Source organism: Leucoraja erinacea, chromosome 10 (assembly GCF_028641065.1).
Source record: "Leucoraja erinacea ecotype New England chromosome 10, Leri_hhj_1, whole genome shotgun sequence".
NCBI classification, from domain to species: Eukaryota; Metazoa; Chordata; class Chondrichthyes; order Rajiformes; family Rajidae; genus Leucoraja; species Leucoraja erinaceus.
In genome coordinates, this window is record NC_073386.1 from 13171062 (window position 1) to 13191067 (window position 20006).

A 20006-nucleotide genomic window follows, 5' to 3' on the forward strand; every position below is an offset into this window, starting at 1 on the left:
ATAGGAATGATGTTGTCAAGGTGGAAAGGGTGCAGAGAAGATTGATGAGGATGTTGCCAGAACTTGAGGGCTTGAGCTATAGGCTGGGGATGAGCAGACTTGAACTTTATTCCTTGGAGAGCAGGAGGATGAGGGGTGATCTGGTTGGCTGGTTAGCACGCAACAAAAGCATTTCACTGTACCACTGTAACTAAACTCAATTAAACTGAACAAGGTGCACAAAATCGCGCAGATGCACAAAGTCTTTTGCACAGAGCAGGGGAATCAAGAACCTGGGGTTTAAGGTGAGGGGGGGAAGATTTAATAGGGATCTGAGGAGTAACGTTTTTACACAAAGTGTCGAGGATGTATGGAATGAGATGGGGGTAGTTCAGGCAGATATTATTGCAATGCTTAAGAAACATTTAGACGGGTACATGGATTGGACAGGTTTAGAAGGACATATGGGGCAAGTCGGGCGGAAGGGCTTGTTCTCCTCGCTGTATGACTATTACTCTATGGCACAATACACAATACACAATACAATTTCACAAATGAAATGTTGTTTCTGCTGTCATACACACAAGAAAAAAAGACCCAAGACACAACACAATTTACACAGACATCCATCACAGCGCATCTCCTCCTCGCTGTGATGGAAGGCAAAAAAAACGTATCTCTCCCCTGCACTCCCCATGTGCTGGATAACGTATCCTGACTGGTTCCATCATGGCTTGTGAAGGCAATTCCAATAGGATGATGCTGAAGTGAGTTCTGGACATAACCTGGTCCACCACGAGCACAACACACCCCAAAATTGCAGAATTCTATGCATCATTTATGTTTTTCTGAGTCTGTGTGCCTGAGAAGCTGCTGTAAGCACCATTAATAAAGCACCATTGATCCATTGAAGCAAGACTTGCATTATGCCTGTCCCTCATCTTACTTGTGCATGACAATAAACAATAAACTCAACTCTGCTTAAACGCTAAACCTAAACGAGGATGGTTTGAATGATGCACATTAATTATTTTAAAGACGGAGGAGAAAAAAATCTTACTACATTACTTTGGGCGGAGTCTTTATCAAATGATCCTACGTACAAGGATGTTGCCAGCACTGGAGTGTCTGAGCTATAGGGAGAGGTTGAGTACCCTGGGACTCTATCCCTTGGAGCGCAGGAGGATGAGGGGTGATCTTAGAGAGGTGCATAAAATTATAAGAGGAATAGATCGGGTAGATGCACAGAGTCCCTTGCCCAGAGTAGGGGAAATCAAGGACCAGAGGACATAAGTTTAAAATGAAGGAGAAAAGATTTAATAGGAATCTGAGAGGTAATATTTTCACACAAAAGGTGGTGGATGTATGGAACAAGCTGCCAGAAAAGGTGTTTGAGGCAGGGGCTATCCCTACATATAGGAAACAGTTAGACAGCTAAATGGATAGGACAGGTTTGGAGGCATATGGACCTAAGGCAGGCAGGTGGGACTAGTGTAGCTGGGACATGTTGTGGGCAAGTTGGTCTGAAGGAGCCTGTTTCCACACTGTATCACTCTACGACTATAACATTTCAATGTTACAGATATGATAGTGACTGATCAGAACCGTTGTTTTGGGCGGCTGCCTGTTTTGAACAACAGTCCACATGTTCAGTTCTACTTGAATGTTATTCTGGTGCAAGGTGAGATCCGGTGGGTTGTTGCTTTATCAGCTGCCTCGGTATTCAGAATGATGTCTTTCAGTGAGTTTCTGTTCGGATACATTTAAAAGCAGCGTGGAAAAAGAGTGGGTTTTGACCAGGGCAACGCCCCTTCCTGATTTCGTCGGATTGAAATGGTATTTATAGACCAATAATCCTGGTTGATGCGTAATTTTCAGGCAATGTCATATTTTAGTTGACCAGTGACTCGCGGATGAGGAGCTGTTTGGCAGAGACACAGTCGCAGAGTCCGGGGGGTGGGTGGTATTTTAGTGATATTCCGGACGGATCTGATGTGCGAAGTCTCCCGTACTCGTGAATCACTCTTCACCGGTTCATGAGCGCAAAGCGACGCTTTTCCTCTGCGCTCACTCGCTGCAGGAACTCGGCGGAGAGCAGAGAAGCGAAAAAGTGGGAGCAACAACAACAAAAAATAACTCCCAAGAGAAGATGGGATTAATTCTGCCCGGTATCGACCCAAGAGGGACTCAATCGGACAAATCCTAAAGAAAGGAACCGTTTCAAGGCGGGATTCTTGAGCGGGGAGAGAAAAAATATCAGCAATAGTTGGCAACAAAGTCTGATGTTACACTGGGAACTCCCAGGATTTCGCCAACAACATTTGATTCCAAAGACCTGGATATACACAACGCAAATATGATTTTGTTCCGCCTCTGCTGGCTGGCACTTTCTTTTCATTTAACAGGTAAAGTGCTCCAGAAATTAACAAGTAACGGTATGATTTTGTTTTTAATTGCGTTTTAGGGAAATGTACATTTATCTATTTTTTTCTTTTTAAAAGACAGACTAATTTTATATTCGCTCAGATTGGTTTAAAATAATTTGGGATATTTAAAAAGATTCTAATTTCCTAACCGCATGAGTGTCTCTTTCAAGGAGTGTTAACAAATTAAAATCTTGCAACAAGGCGCTCGCAACCCCAGACAATACCATTTACTCTCTGGGATCCTAGCTGTTGAAAACTGGAAAAGCTGAGTTTGAGAGAGACTTTCTTTGGAAATATTTCACCTGGAGAAAAACAAAACAAAAAGAGCAGACTGTGTGTGTGTGTATGCTTTGTTTTCTTTCAAGTATAATGAATAATTAACGTGTTATTAATTAATACATGAATAATAATTATTTTTGTAAGATTGCCAGAACCCAGGTACCGGAGGGAAATGCTCCCTCTATAGGTGATCACTGGAGGCGGCAGGCACAGTGGGACATGTGCGCTCTCAGTACATTTTGTTCCCCATTCAGCCTGCAAGGTGTTTATCCTTCAGTTCAATAAAGCAAGACCACTACACTCAGGGGGGACGCTTTTGACTGCTAACTTATTTGAGCATGCCTGCTAATTTGGGCAACAAATAGATATTTATAGCAACCGTGACCAAAGTCTCCACTTAGAGAAAATACATTTGATTTCAGAATTAAGGGACAGAAGTTTAGGGGTAACATGAGGGGGGACTTCTTTACTCAGAGAGTGGTAGCTGTGTGGAATGAGCTTCCTGTGGAAGTGGTGGAGGCAGATTCGATTTTATCATTTAAAAAATAAATTGGATAGGTGTATGGACGGGAAAGGAATGGAGGGTTATGGTCTGAGTGCAGGTAGATGGGACTAGGGGAGAATAAGTGTTCGGCACGGACTAGAAGGGCAGAGATGGCCTGTTTCCGTGCTGTAATTGTTATATGGTTATCTGGTTATATGGTTAAATTAAAATCAGAGTCGAGACACAAGGAACTGCAGATGGATGCTGGTTTACAAAACACACACACACACACACACACACACACACACACACGCACACACACACACACACACACACACACACACACACTAAGAGTACTGGAGTAACTCAGCATCCCTGGAGGACATGTTTGGGGATGGGACCCTTCTTCACATAGACAATAGTAGGGGGAGAAAACTGGAAAAAGGGGGGGGGGGGGGGTTTGGGGAAAGAACCTGGCAAGTGATGGGTGGATAAAAGTGAGGGGGGGGGGGGGGGGTGATAGCAGATGGGTGGACACACACAGGAAATTAAAAGAAGAGAAAAGGATGTAAGATAAGATGAGAAGAGGAGTGAAATGTGAACCCAGTGGAAGGGATACAGGTTGGGGAAGGAAAGGGGGGAGGGGGTTGGTGCTGGTGGGAGGTGGGCTGGATAATGGGAGAAATGGGTGTTCATCCAGGTGGGACACAGGGAAGAAGGGGGGAAGAAAGTGGGTGTGCATTGTCTAACATTGGTGATTTCATTCTTCATTCTGTCTTCATTCCGAGTCGACTAGTTTATATTGGCACTGCGAGCCACGGCAGATACAAGCATGAGTTTTCTTTCTCTTTAATCTTCTAATATTTCTGACTACATTCATCCCCTCTGCTGTATTCATACTCTGTCCAGCCCTGTACAGCAGGTAGCATCACCATCCAGGTCGTTCAATCTCTCCTGGTGTCTGCCTGATCACAGACATTAACTGAAAATTAAAAGAAAGCTGCAGATGCAGGAAACATGCAGCAAGTCAGGCAGCATCAGAGGCAGGAGAAACAGGACTATTATTAATGTTCAGGTCTGAGATCCATCACCAGACCTTACCTCCCGTTCCCTCCAAACCCTTCCATTTCGCTGCAACCTTTCCTCCATTCCATTGAGAAATCATTGACTTGGAGCACTAGCTTTGCTTCTTGCTTCGCGAATGCTGCCAGAATCCTCGAGTAGTTTTCGCATTGCTTTCGTGAAGATTATATCTTGGCTTGCTAGGACTACAATGTTGATCAGGATTGATTGGGTACTATCTGACTGGTGCCCACTCAAATTTCTACATTTTCGACCAGTTTGGAAATATTTTAAAGCATTTTCTCACCTCTCAATTAAACATAGAAGTGTGGGTTGTGATTCCGTTGTTGGTGAGCCCTATGCACCAGTCCAACTAAATCAACCAGGCTCAATATTGTGCTCTTAACAAAACAAGACAGGGTTTTCACAAAAGCAATGCCATAAGTACTGGGCACTTCTAGCAGCATTTGTGAAGAAAGACCAAGGATAATGTTGCTAATTTTTAAATGGGTTGCAATTCCACTGTTGGTGAACCTTGGCATATTAACTGTGGTGAAATGTCTGGGTGTGTCCACCATATGGAATGGCAAAAAATCCCAGAGAATGGTTCCTACTCGGGTAGATTCCTCTTGGAGTCCAGTAAGGCACCACCAACTTCCACAAATTCCAGGCAGGAAAATGGGTTTGAGAGGGAAAGATAGATCAGCCAAGATTGAAAAGAAGAGTCTCAACCCGAAATGTCACCCATTCCTTCCCTCCAGAGATGCTGCCTGCGCTGAGTTACTGCAGCTATTTGTGTCTATCAGCGGAGTAGACTCGTTGGGCCGAATGGCCTAATACTGCTCCTAGACCTTATGAACTTATCTGCCTCTGTTTTTCTTTAGATGATGAGAAACCAGTTAATATTATCGCACAGAGGGGTCTTGGAGTAAAGCAGAAAGTAAATATGGGTTCTGCAAGTGCATAGGATGGCATAGGAGAGGTTGGACTTTATGGTGACTTAAGACAAGAGTAAGGAAGTTTTGCTGAACAAGTCTTTGGTGAGATTGCACATCAAATGCTGTTTATAGTTGAGATCTCCAACACTTACAGTTTAAAAGTTCATGCTTGTTTTGGATACATATTAGACTGATTTCTTTGAGAGGGGATTATCCTGTGGAATCAGAATCAGAAACAGATTTTATTCCCAAAGTATGTTTTGCAACATACGAGGAATTTCACTGGCCAGGTCAGTCATACAATTAAAAGCAACAGACTCAAAAACACATTTTAACATGAACATCCACCACAGTGACGCCTACACATTCCTCACTGTGATGGAAGGCGAAATAAAGTTCAAGTCTCTTCCTTTGTTCTTCCTCGGACGGGGGCCTCAAGCCCTCTATTAATGGGACGGTCTTGGCTCCCGTAGCCGGCGGCGTTCGGGCCCTCTGCGTCGAGGCGTTCAGCTCCTGCATCAGGGGGATGTCAGCTCCCCCGCGCTGGGCGATCAAACCTCGCTTCGGAGCTGGTCGAACCTTCTGCGGCGTTGGAGCTCCCGACTAGCCTCTCCCGAGACTGCGAGCCCTTGATGTTGATTCCGGGATGGTCACGGTGAGAGCGATCCCAGGCAAGGGATCCGCTGCTATGTTAACTCCTGCGATGGGGCTCACGGCAATCCGGGGAGGCTTCCGTCTCCATCCTAGAGCCCGGAGAATGTGATCCGAAATTTGATCACATCTCCGGGAAGGTAGGAACCTGAAAAAAAGTTTCTCCCGATGAGAAGGATCATGGTTTCCAAGTCTACAACTCCATGAAAACAGCAACACAAGTAGTTAAAGTAGTAAAGAAGACTTATGGTACGTATACCTTGTTGGGTCATTGATTATGTTTTCTGTAGCATCGGAGGCTGAGAGAAGTGATAAAAGTTGATAAAATTATAAGAGGCATAGATAAGGTGCTGTTCTTCCAATTTGCTTTTGGCCTCCCTCTGACAATGAAGGAATGTATCAGGTAGATGCCCAGAGTAGGCGAATCGAGGACCAGAGGACATAGGTTTAAGGTAAAGGGGAAAAGATTTAATAGGAATCTTAGGGGTAACCTTTTCACTCAAAGGGTGGTGGGTGTATGGAACAAGCTGCTAGAGGAGGTGGTTGAGGCAGGGACTATCCCAACATTTAAGAAACAGTTAGACAGGTACATGGATAGGACAGGTTTGTAGGGAACAAACACAGGCAGGTGGGACTAGTGTAGCTGAGACATGTTGGCCAGTGTGGGCGTTGAGCCGAAGGACCTGTTTCCATACTGTATCACTCTACGACTGGGATAATGTAGACAGAATATTTTTCCCTAGGATGGAACTGTCAAATACTAAAGGGCATAGATTTAAGATCAGAGGAGGGAATGTTTAAATGAGACGTATGAAACAAGTTTTTTACCCAGAGAGTGGTGGTCACCTAAAGCGTGCTGCCAGAGGTGGTGGGGAAAGCAGACACAATAGTGGCGTTTAAGAAGCTATTAGTAAAACACATGGATATGGATCATGTGCAGGGAGAAGAGATTATTGTATTTAGCATCATGTTCGACATAGACAACTTGGGTCGAAGCGCCTGTTCCTGTGCTGTACTGTGAAATGTTGTTGATGTGGATATGAGGAAGAGTGGGGGAATAGAGGGCGAAAATAAAGCATGTGATCTAAATGTCAGAGTAAGCAGGTACAGGGGTGGGATGTAGGGGTTCGGGGCTTAAAGTAAACATCTGCTCCCATTAATTATATAACAAGATGTTAATGAAACCGCACATCACATGGTTATTTGATTCCTATTTTTATAAACATTGAACCGTGCATCTACATTTCTGGCTATTTGCCCCCCCCCCCCCCCCCCCCCCCCCCCCCCCCCCCCCCCCCCCCCCCACACCCTCGCCATACACTTTTCCCCAGCTACACCCAAAAGGATGTTGAGACTGTTTTTAGTACTTTGCAAGATCATAGGGGTTTGTATTATCTGATGCATATTCGGAGCCTCAATACTAAATTATTCTACATCAATGCCTGTATACAAAAGCCCTCAAACCATTTCATTAAAAAAAAAGGTTTTATAAAACTATTCCTCCAAGCCTTTCTGTACTGTAAACCACACAATAACAAACCAATTGGATGTTATCTCAGCCCCTGAGCATTTTTTACCCAGTCAGTCACTCACTCAAGTTGGCACTTTAATAATTTCTCAATAATGCTGTGCTAAGTTTAAACCACTGGTATTGTAAAAAGATCAATTGTGCTACAGATACCAGTGCAACGTTCATGAAATTTGATGAGACCAAAGTCAGAGTGCCTTTCGAGTAGGAAGGAACTGTATATGCTGGTTTAAACCGAAGATAGACACGAAAGGCTGGAGCAACTTAGTGGGACAGGCAGCATCTCTGAAGAGAAGGAATGGGTGACGTTTCGGGTCGGAGACCCTTCTTCATACTGAAAGTCACGGGTGCAATGAAGGTTCATTCAATCAGTTTCTTAGACCAATAGACTCCATGAGAAAGGACTGCTTAGAATGGGTGCTCAATGTTCAGAATAAGACACACTTTTATTAAAATGTACACATTTTAATAGGAATCACGAGGAACTGCAGATGCTGGAATCTTAACAAAACACAATGTGCTGGTGGAACTCAGCAGATCAGCATTTGGGGAGGGATAGCTCAGGAAACATTTCAGTTTTTTAATTTAGCCTAAAGATACACACTGAGTCCACTCCAACCATTGACTGATCTCCCCCCCTTCCCTCCCACCCCACCCCCTCCTCCCACCTCCCCCCCCCCCCCCTCCCCCTGACCTCCCCCGTACTGTAGTAGCCCTTAACTCAGTATATTATAATCCATAATTATCCCCCGTAATTATGTGGGTCTATGTTATCCCACTTTATTATGGGGCTGCTTACACATTAAGAATGTGGACACTGGAGAAAAAATAGGGTTAAAAAAAGGAAATTAACCCACATGTCTTTGGGATGCGGGAGGAAACTAGAGCACCCAGAAGAAACCCATGTGATCACAGGGAGAACATGGGCCACTCGCACTGTGAAGTAACCGGTCTAATATTTGCACTATTGCAATGCCATGTCAGGAAACCTCCTTCCCTCACCAGCAGCTCACCAAATGTGAAATCGACAGTCAGTTTGCAGGTAACTTAGGGCAAGTCTCTGTTTGTTTCCCTTCAAGGGAGAGACGCTTGACTTTGCTCACCAGCACTAAATGCACAAAGGGAGTGGAGGCCACAACTTGTCCATAGTTCTCTCACTTCAGTTTCAATTAAATCAATGCAGCTAATTGCATGGAGATAAGTTCATAAGTGATAGGAGCAGAATTAGGCCATTCGGCCCATCAAGTCTACTCCACCATTCCATCATGACTGATCTATCTTACCCTCTTAACCCCATTCTCCTCCTCATAACCCCTGACACCCGTACTGTAGTAGCCATTAACTCAGTATATTATAATCATAATTATCTGCCCGTAATTATGTGGGTAGGATTTATACGTAGTCTGGGGCGTGATTCATGGCTAGGGTTCTGGCAGACTCCCAAGTAGTTAGTTTAGTTTGATGAAGATTGTGGGAGACACATAGTGTTCGACCATGCACGAGCATGACCACGAGTGTGGCTTGAAATGTACTTATATAAGTAGAAGCTTTTATGCATGATCTTAGTTTGTAATACGACAATAAAAAAACTATTCATCAAGAGACTGTTTTTGGAAGATACATCTTTTGACGGCAATGAATGTTTCGTGGTGGGCTTGTGGGTGTGTATAGATTACCTTCTGATCCACGATCATCATTTAAAGTGACTATTGAGGCCTAAACCTGTGAGATGTTGTAAAAACTGTCACTATACGTACCAACCAAGAATCTGTCTTTCCCTGCCATAAACATATCCATTGACTTGAGAGTAGAGTTTCTATTTCATAGAATTGGAGGAAGTAAAGAGAGCACAAAAGCAAATGACAATAACAAAATAACTCAAGTAAATGCAGTCTCTTGACCGGAATAGGGGAATTGAGAACCAGAGGACATCGGTCTATGGTGAGGGCGGAACCTGAGGGATAACCTATTTACACAAAGGGTGGTGGGTGTATGGTACGAGCTGCCAGAGGAGGTAGTTGAGGCAGGTACTAGCGCAATGTTTAAGAAACATTTAGACAGGTACATGGATAGGATAGGTTTACTGTGGATGGCTCGATTGTAATCATGTATTGTCTGTCTGCTGACTGGTAAGCACGCAACAAAAGCTTTTTACTCTACCTCGGCACACATTTGAGAATAATCTCGACTCCATGACTCTAAAGTAGGAGCAGGAGTCGGCCAATGTTGCCCCCCCCCCCCCATAAGCTGCCCTGACCTTCAGCATGATCGTGGCTGATTTATGCCCACCTAAGCTCTTAAACATGTCAGGCAACATCTGTGGAAAGCGAAAGATGGTTTGTCAACTCTGCTCCATAGGTGCTGCCTGGCCCTCTGAGCGTTTCCCGCATTGTCCTGTTATTGTTTCAGACTTCCAGCATCTGCAGTTTTATCTTTGACTTTTGAAGAGGAGAGGAAAATGGGCTGAGGATGAAAGGTGTCTGGCTTTCCCCATCATCCTTTGCAGGAGGGGAGGGAAGGAATGGTGGAGGATTAAGAGGAGACATGAGTGGCAGCAGAGCAAGAGGGAAAGGCAGCCTGAGTGGGTCATTTATACCGGAAGAATTATGATTAGCATTAGGAAGGAAGAGGTAGTGAGGAAGGAAAAGAATAAAAGGAAGGTGGTGGGTTAGTCAGTTCGAAGGGACAGAGAGGAGCCTGACTTGCAGCAAGATAACTTGGAAGAAGATCTCCTCACATCATGCTTTCCCCATGCTGTAAGAATAGAGACATGATTTTGCATTGTTTTAATTTAGAACAAATGTTGGCAAAATTGACTCGAGTGTTTAGTTCCAATCCTTGATTCACAGTGACACTGAGATAACAGTGAAGCACATTGAAACTATAGACAATAGGACAGGATGTATTCCGCAAAACTATGTGTGTTCAGCAATCTCTTTAGCGACCTGAGGGTCATAGACTTTTCAACAAACGTAAACAGAGCACGAATCAGACAGTTCCTTTCAGAATGGCACAAGTGGAATATAAAGTAAACATTGTGTCGGAAGGAACTGCAGATGCTGGTTTAAACCGAAGAAAGACACAAAAAGCTGGAGTTACTCAGCGGGACAGGCAGCATCTCTGGAGAGAAGGAATGGGTGGCGTTTCGGGTCGAGACCCTTCTTCAGACTAATCTGAAGTTGAAGAAGGGTCTCGACCCAAAACGTCACCCATTCCTTCTCTCCAGAGATGCTGCCTGTCCCGCTGAGTTACTCCAGCTTTTTGTGTCTATCTAAAGTAAACATTGGTTAGGAAGCCATGTTACTTTCAAGGAGATATCATGACTAGTCTGTCTGATCATTTGAACGTTCCTTGTTCGCAGAAGGTTCTTTCAGTTTTTGTATATATATATAGCCTAAAGTTTAGTTTAGTTTAGAGATACAGCACAGAAACAGGCACTTTGGCTTATCCAGCCCATGCCGAAACACTAACACTAACACAATCCTACACACACTAGGGACAATTTACAGTTTTTCCAAAGCCAATTAACCTAAAAGCCTGCACATCTTGCGAGTGTGGGAAGAAACCGGAGCATCCGGAAAAAACTTACGTAGGGCACGGGGAAAAGATACAAACTCCGTACAGACAGCACCCGTATTGCCAGACACCCATCGAACCCAGGTGTCTGGCACTGTAACGCAGCAACACTACCGCTGCGCCAAAGTGCCGCTCTAGAAAAAGATGAATGTCTTTGCATTATCAAAAATTTAAGTCCGTTTGTCAGAAAACGGCAATCAATCTCACACTTTTGCAAATTGTAATTTTGGGGATAATTGAAAATGCACACCACCAGATTCAGGGATAGTTTCTCCTCAGCTGTTATCAGGCAACTGAATCATCCTATCACAACCAGAGAGCAGTGCTGAACTACTATCTGCCTCTTTGATGATCCTCAGACTATTCTTGATTGGATTTTTCTGGTTTTACCTTCGACTAAGCATTATTCCCTTATTCATGTACCTATAAATGGATCGATTGTAATCATGTCTTATCTTTCTGCTGACTGTTTAGCATGCAACAAAAGTTTTCACTGTACCTCTGTGCACGTGACAATAAACGAAACTGAAACTGAACTGTGTTAAGTTAAAAGCTTTCTTTGTTAAAGAACCTATGTAAGTGTTGTTGGAACTGAAATGCATAATTGACATCTATCTACATTTCAATATTTATTCAATGTGTTCAAGAACCTTGGGGAAACCATAATTAGTTTAGTGATACAACATGGAAACAGGCCCTTCACGGCTACCATCGATCATCCATTCACATTAGTTCTATATTGACCCACTTTCTCATCGATTCCCCACACACCAGGGGCAATTTACAGACACCAATTGACCTACAAATCTGCATGTCTTTGGGATGAGGGAAATAACCAGAACACCCGGAGGAAACCCACACGGTCACAAGTAGAATGTGCAAACTCCGCACAGACACGAGGTCAGGATTGAACCTGGATATCTGACACTGTGAAGCAGCGGCTCTATCACCCAAAATTAATTAAACAATTATGACAAACTCAAAATCTTACGAATTTTAAAACTAAAATGTACTCAGTTTGAACTGAGGCAAATTATCACAGTTAAATTATTGGACTTGCAAAAGAAGTTGAAAAGGCAGATGTTACATTTGCTGCGAGTAAAACTGATGGTGACATTCAAGTCTAGCAATTTTTTAATATTCATTTTGGGAAATAGGCATTGTTTAGTTTAATTTAGAGATACAGCATATACAGCAAGTATAAATCCCACCCACATAATTACAGGCGCATTATTATGATTATAATATACTGAGTTAAACTTAATGGCTACTACAGTACGGGTGTTAAGGGTTATGAGGAGAAGACAGGAGAATGGGGATAAGAGGGAAAGATAGATCAGTCATGATGGAACCTTTGCATCGACAAGGTGAGTTGAATGGCCTGTTACCAAGCTGTATAGCTCTGTGACTGAGGGATTTGTTGCTGTACATTTTCAGATTCTGAAACTTTTACTTTATTCTTTCTGTTTTTTTTTCTTCATTCAGGAGCAATTTTGGACATCTACCTAATCACTAACCTCAGCTCGAACAATGAGTTTTACCTTTCTTGCGTGTCTGCCGAGCGGCATTCGGAGGGGTTGGAGCTTAAAATGGAAAAGGATAGCTCGATAATTAAAGTGACAAAAAACAATTTCAATTATATCAAAGACCCAGAGAAGCACAACGGGATACGGGGAGTCGGCCCCTGTAAGCATTGGGAACAGACTGGCATCTACTACTGTGAAGGCAGACAACAGATGGAGAAAACCCATGTTGTGACAATTATTAACAGCAATAAAGGTAAGTCTTCCAACAATCGGTGTGACAAAAATGTAGGCCATTTTAGACTTGTTGGTGGAGCTAATATACTATCTAACTTTATTGTATTCTGTCTTCAAACTTCACTTCAGAGTGCAACATAACCATATTGTACAGAAAAAGATACAGCACAGTAATAGATTCATTCATAAGACTTGGGAATGGAATTTGGTCATTCAGCCCATCATGTCTGTTCCATCATTCCATCATGGCTGATCAATTTTCCCCTCTCAACCCCATTCTACTGTCTTCTCCTTGTGACCTTTGATGCCCTTACTAATCAAGAACCTACCAATCGTGCCATTAGTCCGCTAGCATGTCCTTGGGGTCTGGGATGAAACTTGAGTATCTATCGGAAACCTTTGCAATCATTTGTGTAAACTCCACACAGAGAGCACCCAAGATCAGGATTGATCACGTTCACCGCAGCTGTAATAGAAAACATAGAAACACAGACAAAATAGGTGCAGGAGTAGACCATTCGGCCCTTCGAGCCAGCACCGTTATTCAATATGATCATGACTGATCATCTAAAAAACCAGTACCCCGTTCCTGCTTTTTCCCCATATCCCTTGATTCCTTTAGCCCTAAAAGCTAAATCTAATTCTCTCTTGAAAACAACCCGTGAATTAGCCTCCACTGCCTTCTGTGGCAGAGAATTCCACAGATTCACAACTCTCTGGGTGAAATCTCATCTCATTCCTAAATGGCCCACCCATCAGGCAGCAGTACTAATTGATGTACCACCATACCACACTGTTATACGTATTATTTTCTGATTTAGTTCAACGACTTCATTGGAACCAAAGTTCATAAGTAAATAGACAAAAGATATATTTCCATTACTAATCACGTTTGGTCAATCGCTAACTGGTGTTACAAACAGCGCCTATGTTTGCCAATCCCATTATTTCTAATGAGATACAAGAAAGTTGAGATGCGAGAAAGTTGAGCAAAACACAAAGTGCTGGAGGAATTCAGCAGGTCAGGCAGCATCTGTGGAGTGAATGGGCAAATCCTTGGCTTCAGACAGAAGAAGGGCCCCAAACCAAAACGACGCCCATTCTTTTTCTCCAGAGATGCTGCCTGACCCGCTGAGTTACTCCAGCGCTTTGAGTCTATCTTTGGTATAAACCAGCATCTGTAGTCCTTTGGTGCTATACTGTATTCTTTATTCACTCACATCCAATGGACTTGTCAGCATTTAATTACTCCTATACAATTTCCTTGCCTGACCACATCTTTATACCTCCTCCCATCCCCCAGCCCTAGGGCTCCTCCTCCTCCTTTTTCTTTCCTTCTCCCCGCCACCCCCTATCAGTCTGAAGAAGGGTTACGGCCCGAAACGTTACCTATTTCCTTCGCTCCATAGATGCTGCTGCACCCGCTGAGTTTCTCCAGCATTTTGTGCACCTTCGATTTTCCAGCATCTGCAGTTCCTTCTTGAACACATCTTTATGCCTTCTTGTTCATGCTTGACCCCTAATGTTTCCTGATTTGCTTCTACTTAAACAACTCCTTGATTTTAAATTCCTTATCTTTGTTTTCAAATCCCTCCCAACCTTTATTATTGCTTTCAGCCCCGTAGCCATCCAAGATATCTTCACTTCTCCCATTGCAGCCTCCTGATCTTTCCCAGATTCTAGCAATAACAGCCTTACCTTCAATCATCAGGGGCCCTAAACTCTGCAATCCTCTTCCTGGTCTCTCTGTTAACATATCTCCCTCCTCCTTTAAAACTGTCTTAGAAACCAGTCGGTCAAGTTGGCGCAGCGGTAGAGTTGCTGCCTTACAGCGAATGCAGCGCTGGAGACTCGGGTTCGATCCCGACTACGGGTGCTATCTGTACGGCGTTTGTACGTTCTCCCCGTGACCTGCGTGGGTTTTCTCCGAGATCTTCGGTTTCCTCCCACACTCCAACGACGTACAGGTTTGTAGGTTAATTGGCTTGGTAAATGTAAAAATTGTCCCTGTTGGGTGTAGGATGTTGTTAATGTACGGGGATCACTGGCCGGCGTGGACCCTGTGGGCCAAAGGATCCACGCTGCGTTTCCACGCTGTATCTCTGTATCTCTAAACAATACTTCTTCACCAAACCTTTATCATCCACATTAACATTTCAGAACGTAATTGTGTCGATTTCGATAATGCTCCGGTGGAATTGCTTGGTAGGTTGTGCAGTGCTCAAAAACAGTTACGTGAAATGGAAATTGTCATTCTGTACACGTTCCACTCATTGTACCCGTATTAAAGTTATTCTGTTCCCAATATTCCAGCCGATTTCTACCCGAACAGACTCACAACCACCGTGAGCAAGGGGGAAACTGCTTTCCTTCAAGTGCAGAAGCAGAATGTATTGAACGAGGATGTGATGTTGAAGTGTAACGGTGAGTGATCTTGTGCCTCTTCCCTGGCTTCATTGTCAGCTTCACAACGGTACCCTGTAGAAAGGTTTGGCAGTGCTATATCTCTAAACTAAACTAAACGTGACTTCACTTAACCCGTGCTTTCCCTCTCTGTCCATCCCTTTCCCTTCTCAGTTTTCCGACCAGTCTTACAGTCTCCGACTACATTTTATCTCTGTTTGCTTTGTTGCTACCTTCTCCCAACTAACAATGATCTATTCCACATTTTCCTTGATCCACATTCCCTTTGTCCTGTTTTCACACCTTACACTTCCTTATCTATTCACTTCCTTTTCTATGTACCGTCCTGACATCTGACTGAAGAAAGGGCTGCACCTGACACGTCACACATTCCTTCTCTCCAGCGATGCTGCCTGTTCCGATGAGTTACTCCAGCTTTTTATGTCTATCTTCAATTTATTCGTTTACAAATCTCTCTTGCTAAAATTAAAAGAGACCAGCTATTTTGACCAACTCCCTGCATCCCATTGTCCCTGCATCAATTACCAGGGTGGTAGAGGGAACGCTACAGGAATTGTAGACGTTTATCTTCAACCTCTGGAACATCGGATGTTGAGGGGAGACTTAGAGTCATTGAGTGATACAGTGTGGAAACAGGCCCTTCGGCCCAACTTGCCCACACCGGCCAACATGTCCCAGCTACACTAGTCCCACCTGCCTGCACTTGGTCCATATCCCTCCAAACCTGTCCTATCCATGGTACACAAAAATGCTGGAGAAACTCAGCGGGTGCAGCAGCATCTATGGAGCGAAGGAGATAGGCAATGTTTCAGGCCAAAACTCTTCTTCAGACTGATAGGGGGTGGGTGGGGGGGGGGGGGGGGGGGGGGGGGGGGTAGAAGAAAGGAAAAAGGAGGACGAGGAGCCCGAGGGCTGAGGTAGGAAGGGGAGGAGAGGTTAACAGAATTGTGAGAATTCAGTGTTCATGCCACCATGATGCAGACTCCCCAAGCAGAATATGAGGTGCTGTTCCTCCAATTTCCTGTGTTGCTCACTCTGGACCTGGAGGAGGCCCAGGATCGAGAGGTCGGATACGGAATGGGAGGGGGAGTTGAAGTGCTGAGCCACCGGGAGGTCAGGTTGGCTAGTGCGGACCGAGCGGAGGTGTTCGACGAAACGATCGCCAAGCCTACGCTTGATCTCACCGATATAAATCAGCTGACATCTAGAGCGGCGGATGCAATAGATGAGGTTGGAGGAGATACAGGTGAACCTCTGTCGCACTTGGAACGACTGCTTGGGTCCTTGAATGGAGTCGAGGGGGGAGGTAAAGCGACAGGTGTATCATCTCTTGCGGTTGCAAGGGAAAGTGCCCGGGGAAGGGGTGGAGCAGGAGGGAAGGGAAGAATTGACAAGGGAGTTGAAGAGGGAGCGGTCTTTGCGGAAGGCAGACAGGGGGAGAGATGGGAAGATGTGGTGAGTGGTGGGGTCACGTTGGAGGTGGCGAAACTGACGGAGGACTATTTGTTGTATGTGCCGGCTAGTGGGGTGAGGACCAGGGGGACTCTGCCCTTTTGTGAGTGAGGGGATGGGGAGAGGGAGCAGTGTTCCTATCTATGTCCCTGTTTCTTAAACGTTGGGATTGTCCCAGCCTCAACTACCTCATCTGGCCGCTTGTTCCATACATCCACCTTTTTTTTTGTGTAAAAAAAGTTACCCCTCAGATTCCTATTAAATCTTTTCCCCCTCACCTTGAACCTATGTCCTCTGGTCCTCAATACCTCTTCGCTGGGCAAGAGACTCTGTGCATCTCCCCGATCTATTCCTCGCATGATTTTGTACACCTATGTAAGATCACCCCTCATCCTCCTGCGCTCCAAGGAATAGAGACCCAGCCTACTCAACTTGATAGAAGTATATAAAATTATGCGAGGCATAGACAGGCTAGACATTTTTCCTACCTACCATCCGGGAGGCGCTACAGGTCTCTCCGTTGCCGAACCAGCAGGTCGAGGAACAGGTTCTTTCCGGCGGCTGTCACTCCTCTCCACCACGGACCCCGGGGACTGCCAAACACCCCCCCCCCCCCCCGGACACTTATTATTATTTATTCAAATCGTTTGCTATGTCGCTCTTCAACGGAGATGCTAAATGCATTTCGTTGTCTCTGTACTGTACACTGACAATGACAATTAAAATTGAATCTGAATAGAGCCTGGGTGTAAATGTCCACATGCAACAGCATAGCTATAAGGTAAGAGGGAGAAAGTTTAACGGAGATGTGCAGGGCAAGTTTTTTTTACACATAGTTGTGAGAGACGGGAACGCATTGCCATGTTGCCGGTAGAGGCAGATACGATAGTGGCCTTTAGGAGGTTTTTAGCTGGGCGCATGGAAGTGCAAGGAATAGAGGGATATGTATCATGTACAGGCAGATGAGATTAGTTTAACTTGGCACCAACGTTGGACGGAGGGCCAGTTTCTGCGCTGTTCTGTCCTACATTCTCTAACCTATTGCTGAAGCTAGGTACATTTGTCTTTCTCGTTCTGCCCCTTGTTCCCTGCTGCCTTTTTCTCTGTGTGATTTTTGACAGAATGCCTCACTGGTGTACAATATATTTTATTCTTAGGTAGCTACATCAGTACAATCCACACAAATGAAATAAAAAATGGAACTGTGCCCTTGGAGTTTGAGAATGTCAGTCCATCGGTCACCTGTGTTTACAGCACGACAGTTCTCAGTGGGAATCTTCTGAATGGGGCCTTCTTCAGGCTTATCGTCCGAGGTAAGATACTCCTTGAGTCTAGCAAATGGCTGCTGTATATCTGGCCTGGGAGCATCATGGTAACGGCACGGATGATCAAGAAGCCTGAGTTCAAATCTTACTGAGGTAGTTGAGCGAATTCTGGGCCTGAACACGTCGGAGTTTGGAAGGATGAGGGGATGTAGCATTGAAACCTACTGAATAATGAAAGGCCTAGATAGAGTGAACGTGGAAAGGATGCGTACAGTAACGGGAGAGTCTAGAACCAGAGGGCACAGACTCAGAATAAAAGTACGTTCCTTTAAAATGGAGATGAGGAGGAATTTTTTCAGCCAGAGGGTGGCAAATCTGTGGAATTCATTGCCACAGACAGCTGTGGAGGCCAAGACATTTGGTATTTTTACAGCAAAGGTTGGTAGGTTCTTAATTAGGACTTGAGTCAAAGGGAGAAGGGTTAAGAACGAAAATAGATTAGCCATGATCAAAAGGTGGAGTAGACTCGATGGGTCGAATGGCCTAATTCTGCTCCTATGGTCTAATTCAATTTGGTTAATTAAATACGTTCTGGAATCTATCATGGAAGTTCAGGTGTTTAGAAACTTAAATTAAAGAAAATTGCATCTACATAAATAAAAACTAAGACAGACACCAGGAACTGCAGATGCTAGAATCGTGAGTAAAACACAACGTGGTGGAGTTACTCAGCAGGTCAGCCAGCATCTGTGGAAGGAATGGACAAACGACTTTTTGGGTCGGGTTGTCGCCCATCCAGGCCCTCCAGAGATGCTGCCTGTCTCGTTTAATCACTCCAGCATTTTATGTTTTACTATAAATTAATAACTAATTGTTTGAAAATTCCGGCATTGATTGAATAGAATCAATCAATCAATGGAAAAAGAAAATAGATTTCCTCACGGCTTATATTTGCAAAAATAAATTAATTATATTAATACCAGTACAGTATTCACACTCAATTAACAGTCTCAAGGCTAAGTATTACAGAAACCCAACATGCCACCACTGATCTCACAGCAATAGCAGCTGAACATTTCTTCACACTTTCACCAACAGAGGGTGCTAGAGACTGAAGAACGAGGCAGGGTATGAAATGAGCGACTGATCGTACACTTAATTCTGCTCACACATGACAAATGTCCTCATTACAAAAACAACTATCCTGGCATCCTCAAATTATATTGCTGCACTAAAACACGAAGTTACAGGGTGGATAAATATCATCAATTGTAATAATTTCCCTTCTGATCTCAGGTACCCCCGGTGGTGCCTAGTTTGTTATGAATAATTTAGTCAAAATTACCATAACTGCTGCTAACATTTGCAGTTTTTAGTGAAAACTCACATCTTGAGATTATGCAGCTTTTGAGCTGGTGTCGAAAGAGACAATGTTCATTGGAGCAGAATTAGGCAATTTGAACGGTCTACTCTACCATTCAATCATGGCTGATCTATCTTTCCCTCTCATTCCCATTCACCTGCCTTCTCCCCATAATCCCTGACACCCGTACTAATGTGGGGAAGTGGGCCATGCGCATTTTTGTATGCATGCCTTTGGGGAAGATTTTAAAATTATATTCATTCTTATGGGTGTAAGGCCGCTAATATGAGGAGTTTTATTTAAAGAGCACGGACTGCTGTTACTATTGATTAGTTATGAAACTGACCACTGGTGTGTCATAATATAATTATGTATCCTATAATTCTGCAATTTACTTAAAAGCTATTTTCAGTCAGCAATAATCGAGTTGTTCACAGGTGCTGGAGCGGTTATGAGAAGTTCTTAGAACGATTCAATGAGTTCTTTAAAATAACCCGCACTCCACAGGAACCATCATTGCTATAGCTACCCTTTCAAGCCTTGTACAAGGCGCTGAAGAATATAATAATAGGACTGGGAGGAATTAACGTGGAATTTGGAAAGGGAAATCAAGTTTGACTGGTCTGAAATATTGTAGCTAGCAGCACAGATAAGATCATGCAAGTGTAGGCATTTAATGAACCTTCATAAAACAAATTGAGCAGGCCAGGAATCAATCTGATTAACCTTTGTTAATTCCCTCACTTGTAAGTATTTCCTTCCTTAGAGTGATCAGCATAGTGCATAGTGTTTCACGTGAAATGGAAAGAGCAATGAAAA

At 44.0% G+C, this 20006-nt stretch overlaps 1 protein-coding gene across 2 annotated transcripts in view; it reads left to right on the forward strand.

Annotated features, from left to right (window-relative positions):
• The first annotated feature begins 1566 nt into the window (after positions 1-1566).
• The window catches only part of tie1 (tyrosine kinase with immunoglobulin-like and EGF-like domains 1), a 61636-nt gene continuing 43196 nt past the window's right edge, over positions 1567-20006 (forward strand). Inside the window, exons 1-4 of one of the 2 annotated variants that reach the window (XM_055641499.1) lie at positions 1567-2384; positions 12409-12702; positions 14997-15107; positions 17717-17872. In XM_055641499.1, coding sequence (XP_055497474.1) covers positions 2336-2384; positions 12409-12702; positions 14997-15107; positions 17717-17872 — 610 coding nt within the window. In that variant the 5' untranslated portion in view covers positions 1567-2335. The remainder of the gene's footprint in view (positions 2385-12408; positions 12703-14996; positions 15108-17716; positions 17873-20006) is intronic. The other variant, XM_055641500.1, reaches the window with a different exon arrangement.